Source organism: Fusarium proliferatum (assembly GCF_900067095.1).
Source record: "Fusarium proliferatum ET1 genome assembly, contig: FPRO_scaffold005, whole genome shotgun sequence".
Classification (NCBI taxonomy): domain Eukaryota; kingdom Fungi; phylum Ascomycota; class Sordariomycetes; order Hypocreales; family Nectriaceae; genus Fusarium; species Fusarium proliferatum.
The window spans coordinates 142,970-161,527 of record NW_022194794.1 but is presented as its reverse complement, the minus strand read 5'-3'; the positions used below and the strand labels follow the sequence as shown (position 1 = coordinate 161,527).

The following is an 18,558-nucleotide window of genomic DNA, read 5'->3' as shown; positions in this document are numbered from 1 at the left end:
ATTCAAGAGCAACATGTAAATGGCGACATGAGTTCGATAGCAACAATTAATAATGCACGTTGTGCACGAGCCTCGATGAACTTGACCGTTACCCGATGAACTTAATATCCTTGGCTGATGAATTTATGCACGTCTTCACGTGCAATGACAAAATGTTTATCTTATCTTATCTCTTATCTTTCCAAAAATTCCAGTTTGCCCCGCGATGAACACCACAGAAATTATCGCCAATCCAAATCCCCAAACACCGGGTAACCATCATCATGTCTTCAGACGCAGCGCCTCACAAGCCCATTCACAGCCTTGTACTTGATACAGGCCCTCTCATCAAGAACGACCCCCCCGCAAATACCCTCCGCGCGAAAGCTGAGCAACTCTACACCCTCCCCTGCATTATTTCCGAAATTCGAGATGCCGCCACACGAGCACGAGTAGAGACGACGCTTCTACCCTTCATCACCCTGCGATCGCCTAACCCCGAGAGCGTAAAAGTCATTCGAGACTTTGCGAGAAGAACAGGAGATTTGGCTGTCCTGAGCAAGCCTGATATTGACGTCTTGGCGCTGGGGTATGAGTTGGAGTGTGAGCGAAATGGAGGAGATTGGAGATTGAGAAAGACACCTGGTCAGAAGGGTTTGAATGGGAAGCCAAACAAACCTGCTGAGGGCGAGAAGACTGAGACTGAGGGTGAGGCAAAGACTGAGACCGAGACTGAGAAGGTCGAGGAGACTCTGGAGAAGGCTGTTGACAATCTGACCATCGAGAACCCTGTTGAGCAGGCTACGGTCGGAGAGACCAGTCAGTCAGAGGCAAAAGACACCGTCACAGAGACTGTCCCTGAGCCAGAGTCCAAGGATGAGTCAGTCACAGAGGTCACAGAGACTACAACAAACGCGATTGAAGAGACCGCAACCGCAGAGACTGCACAGCCAGGCGAAAAGGCCGACGAAACAATCGAAGCCGTTGAAGAAGCATCTGACGGCGACGCCTCTGACGATGAAGGCGGCTGGATCACACCCTCAAACCTCAAGAAGCATCAAGCAGCAGACACAGGAGCGACACCCTCAGCGCCCGTCCAAAAGACCCTCCAAGCTGCAGTCCTCACATCCGATTACGCCATGCAAAACGTCGCTCTCCGAATGAACCTCAACCTCGTCGCACCATCCCTCGCACGAATCACACATCTCAAGAACTGGGTTCTACGCTGCCACGGCTGCTTCAAGATCACCAAAGAAATGAGCAAGCAATTCTGCCCCTCGTGCGGCCAACCTACCCTCAACAGAGTCAGCTGCTCGACCGATGAGCACGGCAACTTCAAGATCCATCTCAAGAAGAACTTTCAGTGGAACAATCGTGGAAATGTCTACAGTGTTCCCAAACCAGTTCACGGGTCTGCGAATGGTCGTCTTCCAAAGAACGCGGGCGGTAAGAATGGCTGGGGAAATAATCTCATTCTCGCGGAAGATCAGAAGGAGTTTACACGCGCGGGAGAGGAGCAGAGACGTCAGAGGAAGAAGGATATCATGGATCAGGATTATTTGCCCGATTTATTAACGGGGCATCGTGCAGGAGGCGGTCAAAAGATTCGCGTTGGAGCGGGACGAAATGTAAACTCGAAGAAGAAGCACTAGTAGTTGTATTGAGACTTTTAGTCTAACGCCCAAACTGAACCGTAACGCCCGTCATGTGTGATTTATTGATCCTCTAAGACATATCAGTCAGTAATTGATCAAGAGTGAACGAGAGAGTGAGGGAGACGCACTCTGCTGAGTCAAGAGAAGCTCAAAGCGTCGCTTGAGAGTAACGCGCTGGCGCGACCACTTGTCATCGGGGGAGAAGCGCGCGGGGTGGGCGGACTTGGTGACTTGTCCTTGGGCGACCTTCTTGAGGGTGTACAGGCGATTGCCTTGGGCGTCGAGGGTGTACATAAGATGCATTTTGGCGGGTTGATGTGATTGATTGTGAGGTTTTGGTGATGCTGAGCTTTGCACTACAGAGATTGAGCAAAGAATTTTTTGACGGAGCTGGGATCACGTGCAAGGCTTATCGTTATCGGCTTGGGATAAGATGTGAATGGGGATAAAATGTGAATGGGAATAAAATTGTGGCACAAGCGTGCACTGCTAACTAACCTTACTCCGCACACAGAGTTTTGTCATCCTTGGACTCCTGGTACAGGGTTGATTTAGCGTGCATGCACTAATTTTAGGTTCTGATTATCATTACAGGGCATCAATCAGGGCATTCTTCAGTGGCTGTCGCAAAAGTTGTCGCAAAATAATCAATTCAAAATAATGTTCAAAAGCGGTCTCAAAGCTATCAAAGAGCGAAGCTATCTCAAGAAATGACAAGTACATCATGCTAGACACTCGGAAATGACAGAATCATCCATCGCATCAATGACATTCAAATGAGTCCAAATGAATCCAAACGAGTCCAAAGTCGAAATCACTTGGTAGGACTGACAGGCTCTCCAACACGAGCATTCTTGGTTCCAGCCCATCCTTCACGTTCATAGAAACGAAAGACAAGATCGTAATCCTCAAAATCGTGAACAATACGATCAATGCGTCTGTATCCTCGGACAGGGTCAACAAGACGCTTGGCAGCCCAATTGTTGGAATCATCATCACCCATGCAGTATGGGTTCTGGGCTGCACCCTTTGCTTCAAAAAGAGTGACGCTGAAACGACCAGGCTTGAAGATGTCGACAACATGTTCAATGATCTCAGTCGTGGTGCGTCCGCTCTGACCACCAGGGACGTTGGTCTCGAATGAAGCAAACGAGCACTGAGGCTCCGGGGTGACGTGAACCGTAAAGTAATGCTCACCCTTGCCGGCCTCAGGAGGGACGACGCCGTTGGCCGAGAAGCCGCAGGGACTGAACAGGTATGCGTCGACTCGCGCATCGGGATACTTGCTGGTAGGGTAGACGCTGGAGAGGCCGCAACTCTCCGAGACGACAGTTCCCAATGCGTGACCCTCAGTGGTCAGAGCCTCGATCGAGTCGAGCATGGTGTCGTCTTCATTCGCGAAAACATCAACCTCGTCAACAGTCTCGGCAAGCCCTCCGAGGCTGTTGATGGCTTCCTTGCGTGCATCCTTGGCCTCTGCAGCCATCTTGTCGCTGGCGACCGCACTCGCGTGCGACAGATAGAACTGCTTGGCGTTTTCGGGATCGAGATCCGTCATGAGGATTTCGAGCGTCTCGTCGTGGTAACTGTTCGGGAGGCCATTGAAGGACGTCCCGACGGGGATCTTGGTGCCTTCAACCTCACCAGGGGTGCGAGGGGGCGTGAGGGCTTGCTGGTTGGGTGAGGTGAGGTACAGATACCAATGATCGCCGTTCATCTTGCCTACCATATAGGCACTACCTCCGTCGAACATGTCGTCGAGATACTTGACCTCTTGCTTCCAGCTGCGGTGGGGGCCTTGCTGCTTCTCGGGGAAGAGAAAGTTTTTGCGGCTGTAGAACACTCGGTATGGAGTCGCGGCTGCTTGGATGTCGTCGGCCGAGTTGGCATTGTGGAATGGGAATCCATGCTTGGCGGCGATGTGAAGCATTCGCTGAAGACCGAGAAGGAGGGTAGTGGTTCCGCAGGTCTTGAGAATGATCTTGTGAGGAAAGACAAACATGCTCGACTCGGAGAGAAGATAGGCGTCCATCATTTCACTCTCAAGAACAGAAAGGACCTTGCAATTGACCATATCAAGCATGGGAACCCAGGTATCAGCCGGAACAGCCTTGAGACCATTGACAGGAGCAGTAGGAGGCAGAGTCGTCGGACTAGGAGCGAACCAAACCTCGAGAAGCTTCTCGGGACCTTCAAAAGCGTTGGTCGAGTCGAGGTCGGCGGCTACATCATGGTTGATTGTGAGATGAGGAGTAGCCGAGGCGGGCGAAAAGGTGCAGTTGTACGGGACGGAGGTCATGATGGCGGCGGCGGTTGGTTCAGTGTTCTTTGCCCGGTGGCAGAGTCCGCGGAGCACTAGCTGCCGCTCAAACAGACTATGCGGCGTCTGTTTGAGAGAGTAGGCCCACAGGTACGGGGACTTGTTCAGATGCTGGCGGAGCCAGCAGCAATCGATCGATCGGGGGGTAACGCCTCGGGGACGTTAGGGGGGTCGCGAGCGGATGAAGTGGTAGAGCTCTTTTGACGGAATTGTGGCAGAAAAGGTTACTTGGGAGATGTGAATCGGTGGATATTCGTTAAAGGGGTGCTATCGGGGCCTGAAATGGTCAGTCTCGGTCTCTAAAGCTGCGAAGCTGTGAAGCTGTGATGGTGAACATACTTGGAAGGTCGAGAGAAGAGGAAGCGCAGAAGATCCGTCGGCCGCATAGAAGCCCAGTAAAGGAACCAAGAAAGGTCAGTGACGGTATCGAGAGAACCGTCGATTGTTTGAGAGATTAGACACGTTTATTCGACATTGAACTTGTAGCCAAGTTTGCGGTCGCGTGAGCAGAGGATGTGAGGCAGAGGGATAAAGCAGACGAGGTGAATACAGGACAGCAAAATAAAACAGATGGAAATTCAGAGACCAAGTGACTGATTGTTTGTTTATGCTCCTCTGTCGGTGAGAGAATTTTGGGTCTCTTGACAGAAGTGGGAGGGGTTGGGGTTTATTTTTTACAAGCAGACAACAAATTTCTCTCTTCGCATCCCGATCCAATGTGCCAAGGTCTCAATAAGGCGGTGCTATTTCTCTCTCTCTCCCTCCCCCAGGCCAGCCCGAACCAACCCAAACAGAGCTGTAAGGTACAGTTTAGTGGGAGCTACGTAGCGCGACTCGTCAAATGCTGCCCAATGCCAGGTCCTTGTACATGCCTGCGACCACGGGGAAGCAGAGCGTGTCCCCGGCTTCTGGGCCGAGAACTGCAGGTTTTTTTTACAAGAAAAATAAAAAATTCCACCGGCGCTGAGCTTTTTTGGGAGGCGAGGAGGGTGCTTTTTACTGGGTTGGCGGCTTGGGTTTGGTGGGGCAGGGCTTGGGAGATCCTTGTAATGGCCACACGAGTTTCGTCATTGTAACTTTCTTGGAAGAGAGGCTGTGAGCATGTAGTCACCTCGCTCTGCAGTGAGCCAATTATGGCTGGGTTCGTAAATGCATGTGCCTGAGTGAGTCAATGCCGATGAGACACACACTCAAGACATACAGAGAGACACAGACATTGCTGCTCTTGTACTTTGGTGTCCCCTCCGGGGGCTCCTAGCGGAGGGGCTCTTCCTCGCTGCGCTCGCGTGAAACGGTCATGTTGAATGCTAACTGCCTGATGCGAGTGGATCAATTAGCCACGTTTGTCAGGACCTTTTCTGTAATATCTCCAAATACATGAAACAGTGAACAATCCCGGTACTTATCAACCAAGCTCCCCCCCTCCCCCTCCTCACCGTCCCTCCCCGAAATATCCTTCCCATTCACCGTCGTACCAGACGGGTATGTCGGTCGTCTACCTTCCTCAACCAGAGAAATGAACTGCGCATCCATAGGAACACTCCCCAGGAACGGAACATTAAACTCCTCCGCCATGCTCTTCCCTCCCCCAGACCCGAATATGTCGGTGCACTCGGAGCAGTGCGGACACACGTAGCCGCTCATGTTTTCCACGACTCCCAATACCCGGATGTTGGTCTTGGTGCAGAAGTTGAGCTCTTTTCGTACGTCCGCTGTCGCTACGGCTTGGGGTGTTGTGACCACCACTGCGCCCGCGACTTGGCCCGGCAGTGCGTCTTTTTGGAGCGTTTCGGCGAGGGATATGTGTTCGTCGCTTGTTCCGGGTGGTGTGTCGATGAGTAGAAAGTCGGTCTCGTCCCAGAGCACGTCTTTGAGGAATTGTCGGATCATTGCTGTTTTCTTTGGTCCTCTCCAAACCACGGCGTCGCCTCGCCTTGGGAGGAGGAAGCCTAGACTCATCGCGTGTAGAGACCCGAGGCCTTTGGATGAGTCTCCTTCATGTACTAACACGGGCGCCCATCCTCCTGGTACTTGTGTGACTTTTGACTCTTCGATTGAGAGCATGCGGGGGATGGAAGGGCCGGTTAAATCGACGTCGAGAATGCCGACTGAGTGACCGGCTGAAGCGAGCGATAATGCTAATTGTGTTGTGACTGATGATTTGCCTACTCCTCCTTTGCCTGAGAGGACCTGTTTGGTGAGTAAGGCTTGAAGCGAGCGGCGTAGGGTAACATACCAGGATGATGTGTTTGACCTTTGTGAGGCCCATGGCGAAGGTGTAAATGATGCGAATGAATGTGTCGGATGAATTGGATGAGTCGGATGGTATCGCAGAGAGAGGTCACTGGTAAATGAATGTTGCGCGTGGTCACGAAATAATGCGTTTGTTGTAAATCTTTACGTTGATCGCTCTGATTTGAAAGCTATTTACTAAGCCGATCAAAACATTGGCCGAACCGGCGATGAGGGGCATTCACCCCGCTATCGATAAGAAGAGGTCCGTCATCGGTCAAACTCAAATTCTAGATCAAAATCATCAAAGATCGTCGCTGACATCACAGATCTCGATGACACAGTCTATGCGCATGCACATCTTATGCAACAAGTTATGAAAGCACAAACCATTTATTATCTTATCGCTAGGGTATCTTATCTCCAGTATCATGAAGCCACTTTTCCGACCATGTCCATCCCATTCCTCCTTTTCCGTTATTGTCCACCGCCATTATCTATAGCAAAACTCCCAAGCAACCCAAACACACAATCCCAAGTATAATGCCTGCTAGTTCAGGCGACAACAACGCATAAAGTCAAAGCGCATCTCCCTTGTCTTGGCGTGCTTTGACGCTCAGATTCTTATCTCGTCCCCTGTCGGCCGTTGGATGCCTCATCAGCTAGCAAGGTGCGAAACAGAATGTCTCAGTTACCCTTGCGGAAAGCTGGTGATGCTGATGGCGGTAACTGTGCGGGAGAGTCCATCAGAAATTGAACACTCTCGCGTTTGCACATGACGATAGGCTTCTTCTGTGCACAATATCCCAAGAGTTCAGCGTGCTCAGGTAAGGTTTCGGGCACAGCATCTGTGTATCGAATGATGGGACCACCATCGAATGTAAGCCCGATTACTTGTGCTATGTATTCAATGTCTTCTTCCTCATCCGGGTTGACCGAAATTGTGTTACTGTTTGTGTCAGTCGAAAGTTGAAACATCTGAGCAACGATAATGGCACTTACGCTTGACTCATCGGAGGCCCAAATTCAAAGTCCTTCTTCTGGCGACGGCTTCGAATTCGCTTCTTGGTGCAGTCGTGGAATAGATGAAGAAATCCGGCAATCACAAGAACGGGTGTACCTAATGCAAGTGCCCATGGTCTGAACCGTCAGCGGAGTGTAACATGAGACGAGCGAATGATAGATGAGACTTACGGATGCTGTCTTCCACGAAGGGTATGTGCCAATGCAAGAATGATACCAATCATGGCAATCAATGAACCAACTTGGATCATGGTCCAGGTAGACCAATAGAGTGAGATGAGGTCTTCACCGTCACAAAATTGAAGCGCTAGAATGGAGTACGCTTCCATGACGACAATGACTGTTGAGACAGAAACACATCCAAGACACATGACGACCGACTGCCGTATTCGTTTCGTTCGGGCTTTGGGATTATGAGCAAGCTTCTCCATAGCTGCTTGGCCACTGTTCTTATTAGATCAAATCATTCAAACCATCCGGCTCATCCCGGCGTCATCAAACTCACCGGATATATGTCCACGAAGCAACAAACAAGACCAATAAGTTGGACACAAACATGGTCCAGTAGATTATCTTGAACTGCCATCGCACCATATGAGAAGCAAAGTGAGCATACTTCACACACAGCTCGGGGTCCGGGTCCTGTCGTCGAAATAATGAAGCCATTTTGTCTGTAGAGATGAAATAATAAAAATCTTATGAAACCGGAGGAGGGAGACATCCTTATACTTGTGCACAGCCCTGAATCACTCCAAGCCATGCCTCTGTGATATGGAGTACAGACCCGCTATCTCTGAATCTATTCAAATGTGACGCGCAATTCCCTTCTTGGTGTTCCTTGCCAAGCTATCCCAAGAACGGCGATCCCTTGTTGAGCCTCTGTCAGTGAGATCCCGTCTTGGCCTGAATAGGGGAAGTTGGGAAACATTCGGGCTTAGACACGAGGTGAGATGGTGTCTCTGATTGGACTGTTTACATCTGGATTTGTTTGCAGTCGAGATCGGGCACCTATCTACAAGGTACTCCCTGCTGAACTTAGCTTGCGACATCTTTTTTGCTTGTTTGTGATATGGCACTGGCTTGTTGCCAAGCTCGAGGCGATATTACAACGGGTCATTGAGGCTGTGAGTACGCTTATTGAGTGGATCCCTCGTCCCGTGCCAAGCCGGGGCTTGTCCCCCGTCATGACTCCGGAGCCGTAATCTTGAGGGGAGGCCTTCGGAAGGTGTCTGTGTCCCAGTCTGGGGTTTTAGATCCCTGCCATATAACAGCCTGATAACAACCCAACCGTTCGGTTGAGCCTAGTAATTAAACTATGTATTCATCACCCTTGCGTATGTTGCTTTTTTGCAAATTTTCACATGTGAAGGATGAATTGTCTGTGAAACATTGTGCAATCTTTGTCATGTTTTGTGTCACCACATTTCCTTGCATTTCCTTGATTTGCCCATCTGGCCAAGTAAGCCTTTCCCGCCCGCAAGTGTGGATCACACGGCACTTGACCGCCACAGGGGAATCTACCTTTCAGCTATCTAGATCTAGCCTTAGAACGACATTCCGTGAGTGGTTAGCTGGATGATCGACACTTTGATCTGCACTCTTCACTCTCTTGAGCCTCCTCACTCGGCTCACAACTTGGCGCCCATTCTCTCCATATCTTGGCACCTCATTTATCTCCTCGCCAGTCACCGCATCTTGCAATCGCAGTTATCGCCAAGCGTTCAACGGATATCCAGGCTACCTACATGTACAACGTGCCGCGTAATCGGAGTCCGAAATGGAAACATGAGGCTTCCTGCAGTTTCATGTCCTCGTGGACAATAAGCGTAAAACCAACCTTATCAATTGTGTAACTAACGGTTGGTGATACGGTATGTGATTTTGGGCTTGGCTTGCTTATCAGGATCGTCGTCGCTGTGACGAGTCAGCAGTGTCGATCGTTTTTAGTGACCGTGGCTGAGTGGGAGAACTGCTTGACTCATTGACACGTATGAGACATTGATAAAGACAATGATTAAGCTTATCTGGTATCGACGCACGTCATTGTATCAAAAGTTCCGATCCGCGATTGTTACAGATCTACACTGTGGAGGTTAGCACAGTTTGCGTGGAGGCTAGCATTTGCGTGGAGACTAATTTTCGTGGAGGCTACAGCCTAATCTACGGAGGGTTACAAGCCGCAGTGATGCCGTATGATTGCACAAACTCGGCGCAGCTGTAAAGTTGCGTATCTGTAACGATAGGCAGCATCTCGTCGTGATACAATGCGTGAGCTAGCGTCACCGTGGTCCGCAGGGATTACTGAATTGGGAAACATGTCCAGATCTGGATGTTACCAATTCACCATTGGCCAACCTTGTTCTAAGCTTAAAGCAGGGAAACATCGAGGAAGGAGCACCTGCCAAGAACATACCCGCGGGTACTCAACTGAACCATGATCTTCACTGTTCGATAGATGAAGCAATTTGAGGGTCCAGCATGGCTTGGCTGTGGGGATAGGACTGGAATACCCCAGTGATCTGCCAGCAAGGTTGGGGAAGTCATTTGTGGGATTCAGAAAGATTGAGCCAAGGAATATTGACACAAGACCTTTACTAAGAGACATTGTTGAGTGGTTGGCAAGACTGATTGATCGGATTACTGTCCGAGAGTCGGATAAGAGCTCGGAAATACGATTGGGTGCCAATTGGTCACTGCAAGATATCTCGATAGGGCACATTGACTACGGTCTTACGCCTCTGACGGCACTCAATCGGCAGTGGCATCGTTAACGATACGCCAAGCGCCATTGCCGAAAGCGTGACTTGAGAATTGAGTTTGGCCTGCCGTTGGGACTTCGGAGGCATCACTATCCGGAAGTCTGTTCAGAAACTGCCGTTCCATCCCGCTCCGACGACGACAATGACGTTAGCAAAGACTCCAGTGATCTACACATAATTGGCAGAGACGTGTGAATCGAAAGTGTACAGTGAGATTGGACCCATAGAGCCCGTATATCTGCCACTCACGCGACTGTCGCAATGGACATGATCTGCAATCTGTTTCTGCTTTGAAAAGTCGCGAAAACCCTAGATTTAGCACCGACGGAAACCTAGATTGCGGACATTTTAAAGTCCGGTAGATCAGTACTGATGATGACGAACGGTTTCAAAACTGTTGAGACGTTGAATGATGTCAACGTGAAGGGCTGAGTTTTGTGGCTGAAGCTTATCTATAAACCCTTAGGTTAATCAACACAAACTAGAAGTTGAGACTGATGACTGCACATCAAGGTACAGAAAGATCGCTAGGATTAAGGTGATATCGACAATATGATTCTCTGCTGACTTCTGCACAAATTCCTAAATTCCGACAAGGTTCGAGTGCTGACATTATTGTGCAAATGAAATATTATTAGCTCCCTGCGCTAACCTAGGGACATTATCAATGGTGACTGCCCTTCGCACGTTGATGCCGTGACTTGCATTCTAGAAAATCAATGCAACCCCCAAGTCTTTAGCAAACCGACTTGCGTGTTCTTGTCTGTCATGTCCCTCCGGGGGCTCCTAGCGGAGGGCTCTCCCTCGCTGCGCTCGTACGCTGCACAGAATTACTCCGCCTAGGGTAGATGTTTTACTTCCAGACAAATCGACAGACCATCACTGATATCAGAAGTAACAAACTAGCTCATTTCTACTTTGTCGGTCCTCGAAGCATAGATTTACGAGCACAAACAGCAGAATTTGGCAGAAGACTGGAGGCAGTTCTCATTTTGAAACATGAGAACCTGTACTTGTGGGATACTGACCATGAGATATGTTCCTTTTCTGGATCTGTTGCAGTTCAGAGATCTCAGAGCTTCACCGGCCCGTACCCATTCCGATGTTCAACCGTGGCGGCGCTGAGATATGATTCGAGCCTCGAGGACTTGATCAAGGTCAATAGCAACTGATATTCTGTGGTGGACCGGCATTCGCTTGCCTGGATTCGAGAAATCGTTTTGATCCTATCGTTGCGTTATCGGCGACATCAGTAAACCTGCAATCACCAGCGAAGGTCAGTTCATCATAAGCGACAACAATCCAGCTGCATTTCGTACGCAAGGTCACATGTTCAAATCCGTAGAAAGAAATCACCTATCATTGGCTTCCATTGCCGCTGATTCTAGAAACAATCCCGATTGTTCAAGGATGACGTGTAAGCTAGAACAATTCGAGGCTGGTCGCCGGTACTTCGAGTTTCCGACGGCAATCAATTCTCCCGTTTCAAAAATCGGATGAATTCAGCTTCCGGGCACCCTCTGATTGGCCAGATTCTGACGCGACAGGCATTGAAACTTTGGCGGCCGACTTGACGTCGTAGCGAGTTTGATCTGGTGAGACGGGGCTGTGTTGAAACGCAATTGAAGCATGTGATGAGACGGGAGTTTTGGTATTTATATAGGGGAGATTCTCAATGAGGTGGTAAAATATTTGCAAACCAAAATGGATCCGATTTCAAAGACTCAGAGAACTATTCACGATGACTCCAAGTCAATGGGCAGACGCTTTGTTGACCTGGCCAAGGTACGGACCTGATCAACAGCCACGATCCTCGCTAACAGGTTAGTTTTTATCATCGTTAAAAAGCGATTTAGATCTCGCAAATGTCACAGCTCCGCCATTCTTTCTAGCTCCATCTTCAGTCGTCGAGAATCCCGGCAGCTGGGCAAAGAAGCCTCTGCTCTTCACAGCACCTACCAAAGAACTGGATCCAGCGAAACGAAGCCTTTCGGTCCTGCAATTATTCTTAGCAGGCCTCCGAAGTCAATTGTATGTTGCAGGCGCTCCAAATGTCAGCATCAAGAAACCTCTCAATGCTTTCCTTGGTGAACTCTTCCTCGCTTCTTGGAGCGAGGGTGACAGTGACACCAAATTGGTAGTTGAGCAGGTTAGCCATCATCCACCAATCACTGCGATGCATATTTCTGCAGATGGAATAAGAGCAGATGGGTATGGACGAGTTGAGATGACATTTAATGGAAACATTAATATTCGGCAAATGGGACACGCTATTATACACCTAGACAAGTTTGACGAGGATTATCTAGTTCCTCTGACAGACGTCACTGTACGCGGTTTCTTGTCGGCATGTCTTTATCCAGAGATCATTGGCACTTACACAATCGTGTCCAGCTCTGGATATGTCTCAGAAATTGACTTTTCTGGCGCTGGTATCTTCAGAGGCAAGCGAAATTGCTTCGAGGCGAGGGTGTATCACAAAGATGAGCCCAAGAAGCATTGCTACAAGCTATCAGGAGTCTGGAGCGAGGGATGGAAGATTATTGATAGCAAAGGAAAGCTGTTGGAAACATATACCGTCGACCCAGAGACATCGGCAGACATGCATATCGACCCAGTGGAGCAGCAAGACCCACGAGAGTCAAGAAGGGCATGGGGAGAAGTTATATCAGCTTTAGAGCAAGGAAATTATCGGGACGCCTCTCACGCGAAGCACGAGGTTGAAGAGGCGCAGCGGCAAAAGAGGAGAGACGAGAAGTTGCAGGGAAAGTCGTGGGAGCCATTGCTGTTTCGTAGTGTATTGGGTGATGAACATCAAACCTTTCATCGATTGGCCCAAGGGACGAAATGGAAGCTTCATGACCATGAGACCAAGGGAGTTTGGAGGCTTGACGACGAGGCTTTGCGGAGGATGCAAAAAGAGGATGGACAGATTACGATATGATGAACGCATTGTTTAGATAATAGGAGCGCAAGTAGATATTACTATATACCTGAAAATATAATGACTAAACGGGTGGTATTTAGTCCGCAATAAGTATAAATAAACGATCTGTAAAGTGGTCCCTCACCGTGCAATAGATCATCGAGAAAACGAGATCAGGACCTTAACCTCTTCCGTACGGTTGAACCGCTCGTAGTATTCTGGCGCATCCTCAATGTTAATCACCGCAGTGGTTATGAAACTGGTATTCGCAACGCCGCTTGAGATCAGACTGATGAGCTGCGGCGCGATCCGATATGGCTGCACAATACCCGCCTGCAGCCGAAGCGACTTTGTCCAGAAACTCGTGGCCGGAAAAGTAATGTCAGCGCTGAGCTGTGGATGGTCTAGAGCGGCTTGAGTACCAGGTGTATACGCATGCACGCCAACCTGGCCCAGTCCTCCTTCAAAGCCGGTCACGTTCACCATCTGCCGAACAATGATGGAGGGTTCAAACGCGAGACTACTGTTGAGTGCTTCTAGGCCAACACAGTCCACAGCTCGCTTCACGCCAGAAGGTTCAAGCTTCTGGATCTGGGTGACTGGGTCTGATTCAGCAAAGTTGATGGGTATGGCTCCGATGGACTTGGCGACGTCAAGACGTTCTTGGACGTGTCGATGGTGTAGACGCGAGAAGCGCCACGGAGTAGAGCACTATATGTTGCCATCAGACCCACTGGGCCTGCACCAAAGACGGCAACGGAGTCACCAGGCTCGAAGCCAGACCAGGTGATTGCCGTCCATCCAGTGGAAAAGATGTCTCCTGTCATAAGATAACTCTGCTCCAGAGCCTCAGTCGTCTCATTTCGATGGATGGGAAGGCGGAATAGATTAGCATCGGCAGCCTTGACAATAGCATACTCAGCTTTACAAGTCAGCGCTGTTCCAAATTCTGCGAGGTGATCCCTACCTTGGAGTCCTGATACATCGGGAGATTGCACTCCGCCTCCATAAGAAACCGGGAAAGTAGGCTGCATTTCCAACTGTCCGTGGTGAAAGTTATCAGGGATGACAACATAGTCTCCGACAGACACGGTAGAGACGCCGCTGCCGGTTTGCACAACATAGCCGATGCCCTCGTGTCCAAGAACATAAGGGTCCTGGTCCGGGGAGAACCCTCGATAGGCATAGAGGTCCGACCCGCATATACCAGCGGTGGTCAACTTGACGATTGCATCAGTTGGAGAGACGAGTTTTGGGACTGCAACGTCTTGGACAGTGACGTTGTATAGACCTGTGAGCAAGAGAGCCCGCATGGTGGCGGGAAGGGTGAGGTTGGCGGACACCATGATGATCTAGTGGCGGTCGACCGTGAAGTAGATTAGGAGGTTGTCTATTTTCATGAGAAGTAAGTGGATTGTGAGGTTAGTCTGTCATGAGAAGTCGGCGCCTTTATACGTTGAGGATCTCGACGTTTAGTCCATCGAGGCCGAGTCCGCATGGCATAGCATCCGCAGTGCGGGAAAGGCGGCCGAGGAATGTCCGGGGGATCCGTTCGGAATCTGCGGTATAGGACTTTCCCTATCTCCGGATGCGGATTTGCAAGTGTGGTGACGCGTTTTGCGGATTGACTGGCTATGACTTGAGGCTGTGGTCTACTACTTCATGATCCAGGGCCATCTCATCGTCATGCTAGGCTGACAGAGTCCCAGTGCTTCACAGGTCGGCAGTAGACAGTGCGTTGAGTGATGGTTCTGAGTATGAAAGTTTCATTGGAACTAGTGAGTCCCAAGACTCAGGGGCAAATGAAGCAAGGTTTTGCAATCTAGGAGGCGCACAGGCATAGTAAACCGTCAATTGACAAGATTTGAAAGAAGTCCTTGTGTAATACTACAATATACGACAACCATTCTGAACATGCCTAGGTAAGATGTTGAGAATCGGTATAGCCCTATGCTTCTGGGACCTCAGAGGTTTCTGTGTTGGGCTAGTGATCTGGAGGTCTAACTGTCTCATAGAGCACTTTCGATGGTTCTCCATGTATGCTCAGCAAGACATTCCCTTTGGCTCTCGCTCCAGACGGCCTTATCCCGAATTAAGCTCCCATCGCTATTTATGTTGCTCCAGAAATACCCATCCTTCTCTCTCTCACTAGTGACCTTGTCAAGATTCCCTAACAGACGCTCGGCGCACGTCTCAGGCTTCACAGCGATTAGTGGGCCAACTACACCGACAGCCGCTCTCATGTACCACGGCCAGGCTCTCGTAAGACCAGTCAGCACTCCGCCAGGATACACATGTGCGTAATGCCGATTGTCACTGCCATTCTGCACCGCGGCGTAGTGTTGGACCATAATGTCGAGCATAGTCGCAGACTGTTGGGCAGCCGTGCTCATAGAGTAGCTCCTTTTGAGGTCCAGATCGTCCCAGTTGATGTGAGCTGGAGAGCCTTCCTTGCCATTCAAGATGAAAAGAACCTTGGCGTCTTGTTTGAGAACAGGGGTCAGTTCACGGACGATCAGTTGTCTGCCGTAATAGTGAAGCGCCATCTTGCGGTCGATTCCCTCGTTGGTCTCGTCGCGGCCGGTAAAGTTGGAAGTTCCTTGCGACATGATGAGCATGTTGATTTGATTCCCCGCGAGCGTCTGTTTGAAGTTGTCGGTCCATTGCTTGACTGCACGCATCGAGGTAGCTTCAATTGGTGCAAAGTTGATGTTTGGGGGTAGATTAGCGGGTTTGGTACGACCGCAGACTGTGACGATGGCCTCAGGGGCTGCAGCGATGTGACGGGCCAAGGCCAGGCCGATGCCACTTGTTCCACCAACGACCAAGGCTCTGGGTGCCATTTCTTTGAAGTGTTGGTGCTGGTACAGACGGATGACCGGACTGGAGCATGGGATAGCACAGTTCTGGGAAGTCTGATAATAAGGGTATCAGTGGTATGAAGGGAATGAAACTGATTCACAAGTGTCTCTGGGCTTACGAGTCTGCACTTTTAGTCCAGTCGTCGCAAATGCGGCCGCAATGACCGCTCGCAACCAGCGCTAAGACGCGGGCTCACTCCGAGCAAGCTTGGCAGGCTAATTAAGCAACCATAGATTCGCTTATTGATAAGGGTTAGAAACGATCTCCGATCAGCTGGAAATTGACAGCACTCGTGGGAACTAACTGATTAAATGCCTGTTTTGTTAACTCAGTCACTAAAGCTAGGGAGCATGTTGGCGATGAGGCGTTTCTTCAGGCGTCCCCTTTTACTGGCAATCACACTGGCTACACAGCGAGATGCTTGCTCCAATCACTGTACTTATCTTGCAGGAACAAAGTTATAGGTTCTTCCTGCTTCTTCTTTAAAATATCTCTAGGGATAAAGCTAAGACAGTTGCCATCTATAAAGCACCTGTTATAGCCCTTTGACTCAAAACTTCAACATTCCTTGTCAAATTCTCCGCCATCTTGGACTGTTCACCATCAGTGATGCGCACAATGTCCTCCGCTGCGCTGTCACACCAATCCCTGAACTCCTCCTTTCCCCGCTCAAAGTCATCGTCATTCATAGCTGCCAGCGCCTCCATCTTATTGATCCCCGGCCGGATGTACTTATTAGACACAAGGACATACATGCTAGCCACGTCTGCCGTAGCCGAGAAGCGTCCTTGCAGCTCAAATGCATTTCTGAGTAGATTCTGCTTGCTTCTCTCCCGAATCTTGTCAACGCTGTCTCCCTTGTCCAACGCACGTTGGATTGGGTTCAAGAAACTCTGCAAGTTCTCATTTACAGTCGTCGTGATGACGGTTTGCACTCGGCTGAAGAATAATGCCATCTCCTCGACTTCCTTCTTTAGCTCTGTTAGGCGGCGCATAGACTCCTCGAGGATCTTCATAATCTGCTCCTGTTTACTGTTAGCATGCGCGCTGAGAGGGAAGACAAGACATACTAGTTCAATCTTCTCAGAGCATAGACGCTGAAGCTCGGCATGGGTCTTTGCGAGATCATGCTTAGCCTTCGTGAGGCTGTGATGACTGACTGAGAGCTTTTCATTCTGTTTGTTGAGTTCTTCCCAGAGCTTCGACTCGTTTCCTCTGGCTTCGTCCAATTGAGCCTGCGCCACTCGTCTCTGCATCTCACGGTGCTCTACTGCTCTGGCTATATAGGCCTGTCTTTCATTCTCGATACTCTCAGCATGTTCCTTACGGTGCCTGTTCTCTGCTGCGACCTCGCTGTCACTGGAGCCAAAGAAATATCCCCATCCTTTGGCGAATGCGCCCTTTTCTCCTTCAAAGAGTTAGCATATGATTAACTGCAGTCGGATATGAGATCCTACCACGACTTGGTGCTGGTCGATCTGGAACGAACTCCCGTGCGTGCTTCATATCGGACCATGCGGGTGGCTCCTCAATAGGTGGCCGATCAAGAAGCACATTCAACCTTCGCTGGGCTTCTTCAACCTCTCTCCGGGCCATTTGAAGCAACTTCTGTTGCTCTTGGATGGCTCGCTTGGCATCTTCTTCCTCTCTCTCTCTAGTTTGTCTTTCTGCATCTGCCATGACAGCATCAGCTGTGTTTTGAGTTCGTTTCTCTTCAGTCATCGCTGACAATCGTTAGCAATTGAAGATGATGGGATACTGATTTGGACGTACACCCCGCATCTTGCGAGTTCTTAAGAAGATGCATAATCACTTTCTCCCAATACTCAAACTTTTTGGTGATAGCTTCAGCATCAGCTTTGAAGTTCTCAGCGTTAGTTTCCAGTCGCTTCATAGCTCCCGGAAGATTGTCCTCGGCGTCTTCCAAATCGCTGAGTAAATCGATGATGTAGGCGATGGTGCCCTCAGGCGCAATCATGCTGCGAGCGACACTCTGGAGGTTGTTCATACGTTTCTGCGCATCAAGGAAAGCAAGTCTACCGATGTCCGCACAGTGCTGTAGATTTGTACGAAAATACTCTGACCTTCACTTCCGTTAGCCATTCATCTTAGTGCGGACAGGATACTTACGGGAGCAGACCGATGATTTTCCCAGTCTCATCCGTGATCTCCTTGTCCCTCACCTTGATGTTGGCAGCCTCGCGCACAGCCGCCGTTTTGAGACACAGAGCCATGATGGAGATGGCATTCGGGGCATGCGTGAGGGGCTTTGCCCATTCATTGCTCATGAGCAGGTCACTTGCCTTGATGGTTTGAACGACATCTCGACATGACATTTGAAGGGCGAGAGCATAGTTAGCTCGCTGCTGGGCTTTGTGATCATAGTCGGATTGACCAACCCCAAAGGCAGATGGCTGACGAAAGTCCTCCTGATGAGACGGATAGTCTGAGCGGCTGGCTGCCTTTCGGCCTTGATCAAAGGTCATGATTTATTATAAAGATGTAGTGGTTTCAAGGAAATGATAGCTCCGTGGATTTGATGGGCTCATAATTTCAAGAGAAGATTCTTCCTTTTATCACGAGATGGCTTTGGATATGCGGCTCTTGGACAGTGATTCGCCTCGTTCGCGGTTCGCATACGCTCGGACCTCAATTTGTATCAGCCTGGTGTCGAGTCTAGGCCAAAAAGTCAGCCCACCCAATGCAAGCCCTGAGAGATATCACGTACTGCACACTCCAGAAATGCTTGACAATGTCACCAGTACCTCAATTTTTAAGCAGTGACACAAACGATAACAGGTA

General features: G+C 49.8%; 9 protein-coding genes across 9 annotated transcripts; 2 read left to right on the top strand and 7 right to left on the bottom strand.

Annotated features, from left to right (window-relative positions):
* Window positions 1-263: 263 nt before the first annotated feature.
* Window positions 264-1,631, top strand: FPRO_10266 (uncharacterized protein; the record flags this gene model as incomplete). The annotated part of the gene is made up of 1 exon (XM_031231210.1): window positions 264-1,631. The coding sequence occupies one exon, from the start codon at window positions 264-266 to the stop codon at window positions 1,629-1,631; it is 1,368 nt and encodes a 455-aa protein (XP_031081270.1).
* Window positions 1,632-1,693: 62 nt separating this feature from the next.
* Window positions 1,694-1,937, bottom strand: FPRO_17003 (putative NOP10-nucleolar rRNA processing protein; the record flags this gene model as incomplete). Its single annotated transcript, XM_031231209.1, has 2 exons — window positions 1,694-1,704; window positions 1,763-1,937. 2 exons carry the CDS (start codon window positions 1,935-1,937, stop codon window positions 1,694-1,696), a joined length of 186 nt encoding a protein of 61 aa, XP_031081269.1.
* Window positions 1,938-2,448: 511 nt separating this feature from the next.
* On the bottom strand, window positions 2,449-3,933 carry FPRO_10265 (putative S-adenosylmethionine decarboxylase (spe-2); the record flags this gene model as incomplete). Its single annotated transcript, XM_031231208.1, has 1 exon — window positions 2,449-3,933. One exon carries the CDS (start codon window positions 3,931-3,933, stop codon window positions 2,449-2,451), a length of 1,485 nt encoding a protein of 494 aa, XP_031081268.1.
* Window positions 3,934-5,283: 1,350 nt separating this feature from the next.
* Window positions 5,284-6,223, bottom strand: FPRO_10264 (uncharacterized protein; the record flags this gene model as incomplete). The annotated part of the gene is made up of 2 exons (XM_031231207.1): window positions 5,284-6,144; window positions 6,191-6,223. 2 exons carry the CDS (start codon window positions 6,221-6,223, stop codon window positions 5,284-5,286), a joined length of 894 nt encoding a protein of 297 aa, XP_031081267.1.
* A 650-nt stretch (window positions 6,224-6,873) lies between these two features.
* FPRO_10263 (uncharacterized protein) lies at window positions 6,874-7,875 on the bottom strand (the record flags this gene model as incomplete). The annotated part of the gene is made up of 4 exons (XM_031231206.1): window positions 6,874-7,135; window positions 7,189-7,326; window positions 7,381-7,653; window positions 7,715-7,875. 4 exons carry the CDS (start codon window positions 7,873-7,875, stop codon window positions 6,874-6,876), a joined length of 834 nt encoding a protein of 277 aa, XP_031081266.1.
* A 3,797-nt stretch (window positions 7,876-11,672) lies between these two features.
* Window positions 11,673-12,912, top strand: FPRO_10262 (uncharacterized protein; the record flags this gene model as incomplete). Its single annotated transcript, XM_031231204.1, has 2 exons — window positions 11,673-11,753; window positions 11,797-12,912. 2 exons carry the CDS (start codon window positions 11,673-11,675, stop codon window positions 12,910-12,912), a joined length of 1,197 nt encoding a protein of 398 aa, XP_031081265.1.
* A 138-nt stretch (window positions 12,913-13,050) lies between these two features.
* FPRO_10261 (uncharacterized protein) lies at window positions 13,051-14,240 on the bottom strand (the record flags this gene model as incomplete). The annotated part of the gene is made up of 3 exons (XM_031231203.1): window positions 13,051-13,493; window positions 13,538-13,816; window positions 13,862-14,240. 3 exons carry the CDS (start codon window positions 14,238-14,240, stop codon window positions 13,051-13,053), a joined length of 1,101 nt encoding a protein of 366 aa, XP_031081264.1.
* A 663-nt stretch (window positions 14,241-14,903) lies between these two features.
* FPRO_10260 (uncharacterized protein) lies at window positions 14,904-15,737 on the bottom strand (the record flags this gene model as incomplete). The annotated part of the gene is made up of 1 exon (XM_031231202.1): window positions 14,904-15,737. One exon carries the CDS (start codon window positions 15,735-15,737, stop codon window positions 14,904-14,906), a length of 834 nt encoding a protein of 277 aa, XP_031081263.1.
* A 540-nt stretch (window positions 15,738-16,277) lies between these two features.
* Window positions 16,278-18,242, bottom strand: FPRO_10259 (uncharacterized protein; the record flags this gene model as incomplete). Its single annotated transcript, XM_031231201.1, has 5 exons — window positions 16,278-16,781; window positions 16,827-17,164; window positions 17,214-17,480; window positions 17,530-17,840; window positions 17,887-18,242. The coding sequence occupies 5 exons, from the start codon at window positions 18,240-18,242 to the stop codon at window positions 16,278-16,280; spliced, it is 1,776 nt and encodes a 591-aa protein (XP_031081262.1).
* Window positions 18,243-18,558: the final 316 nt, after the last annotated feature.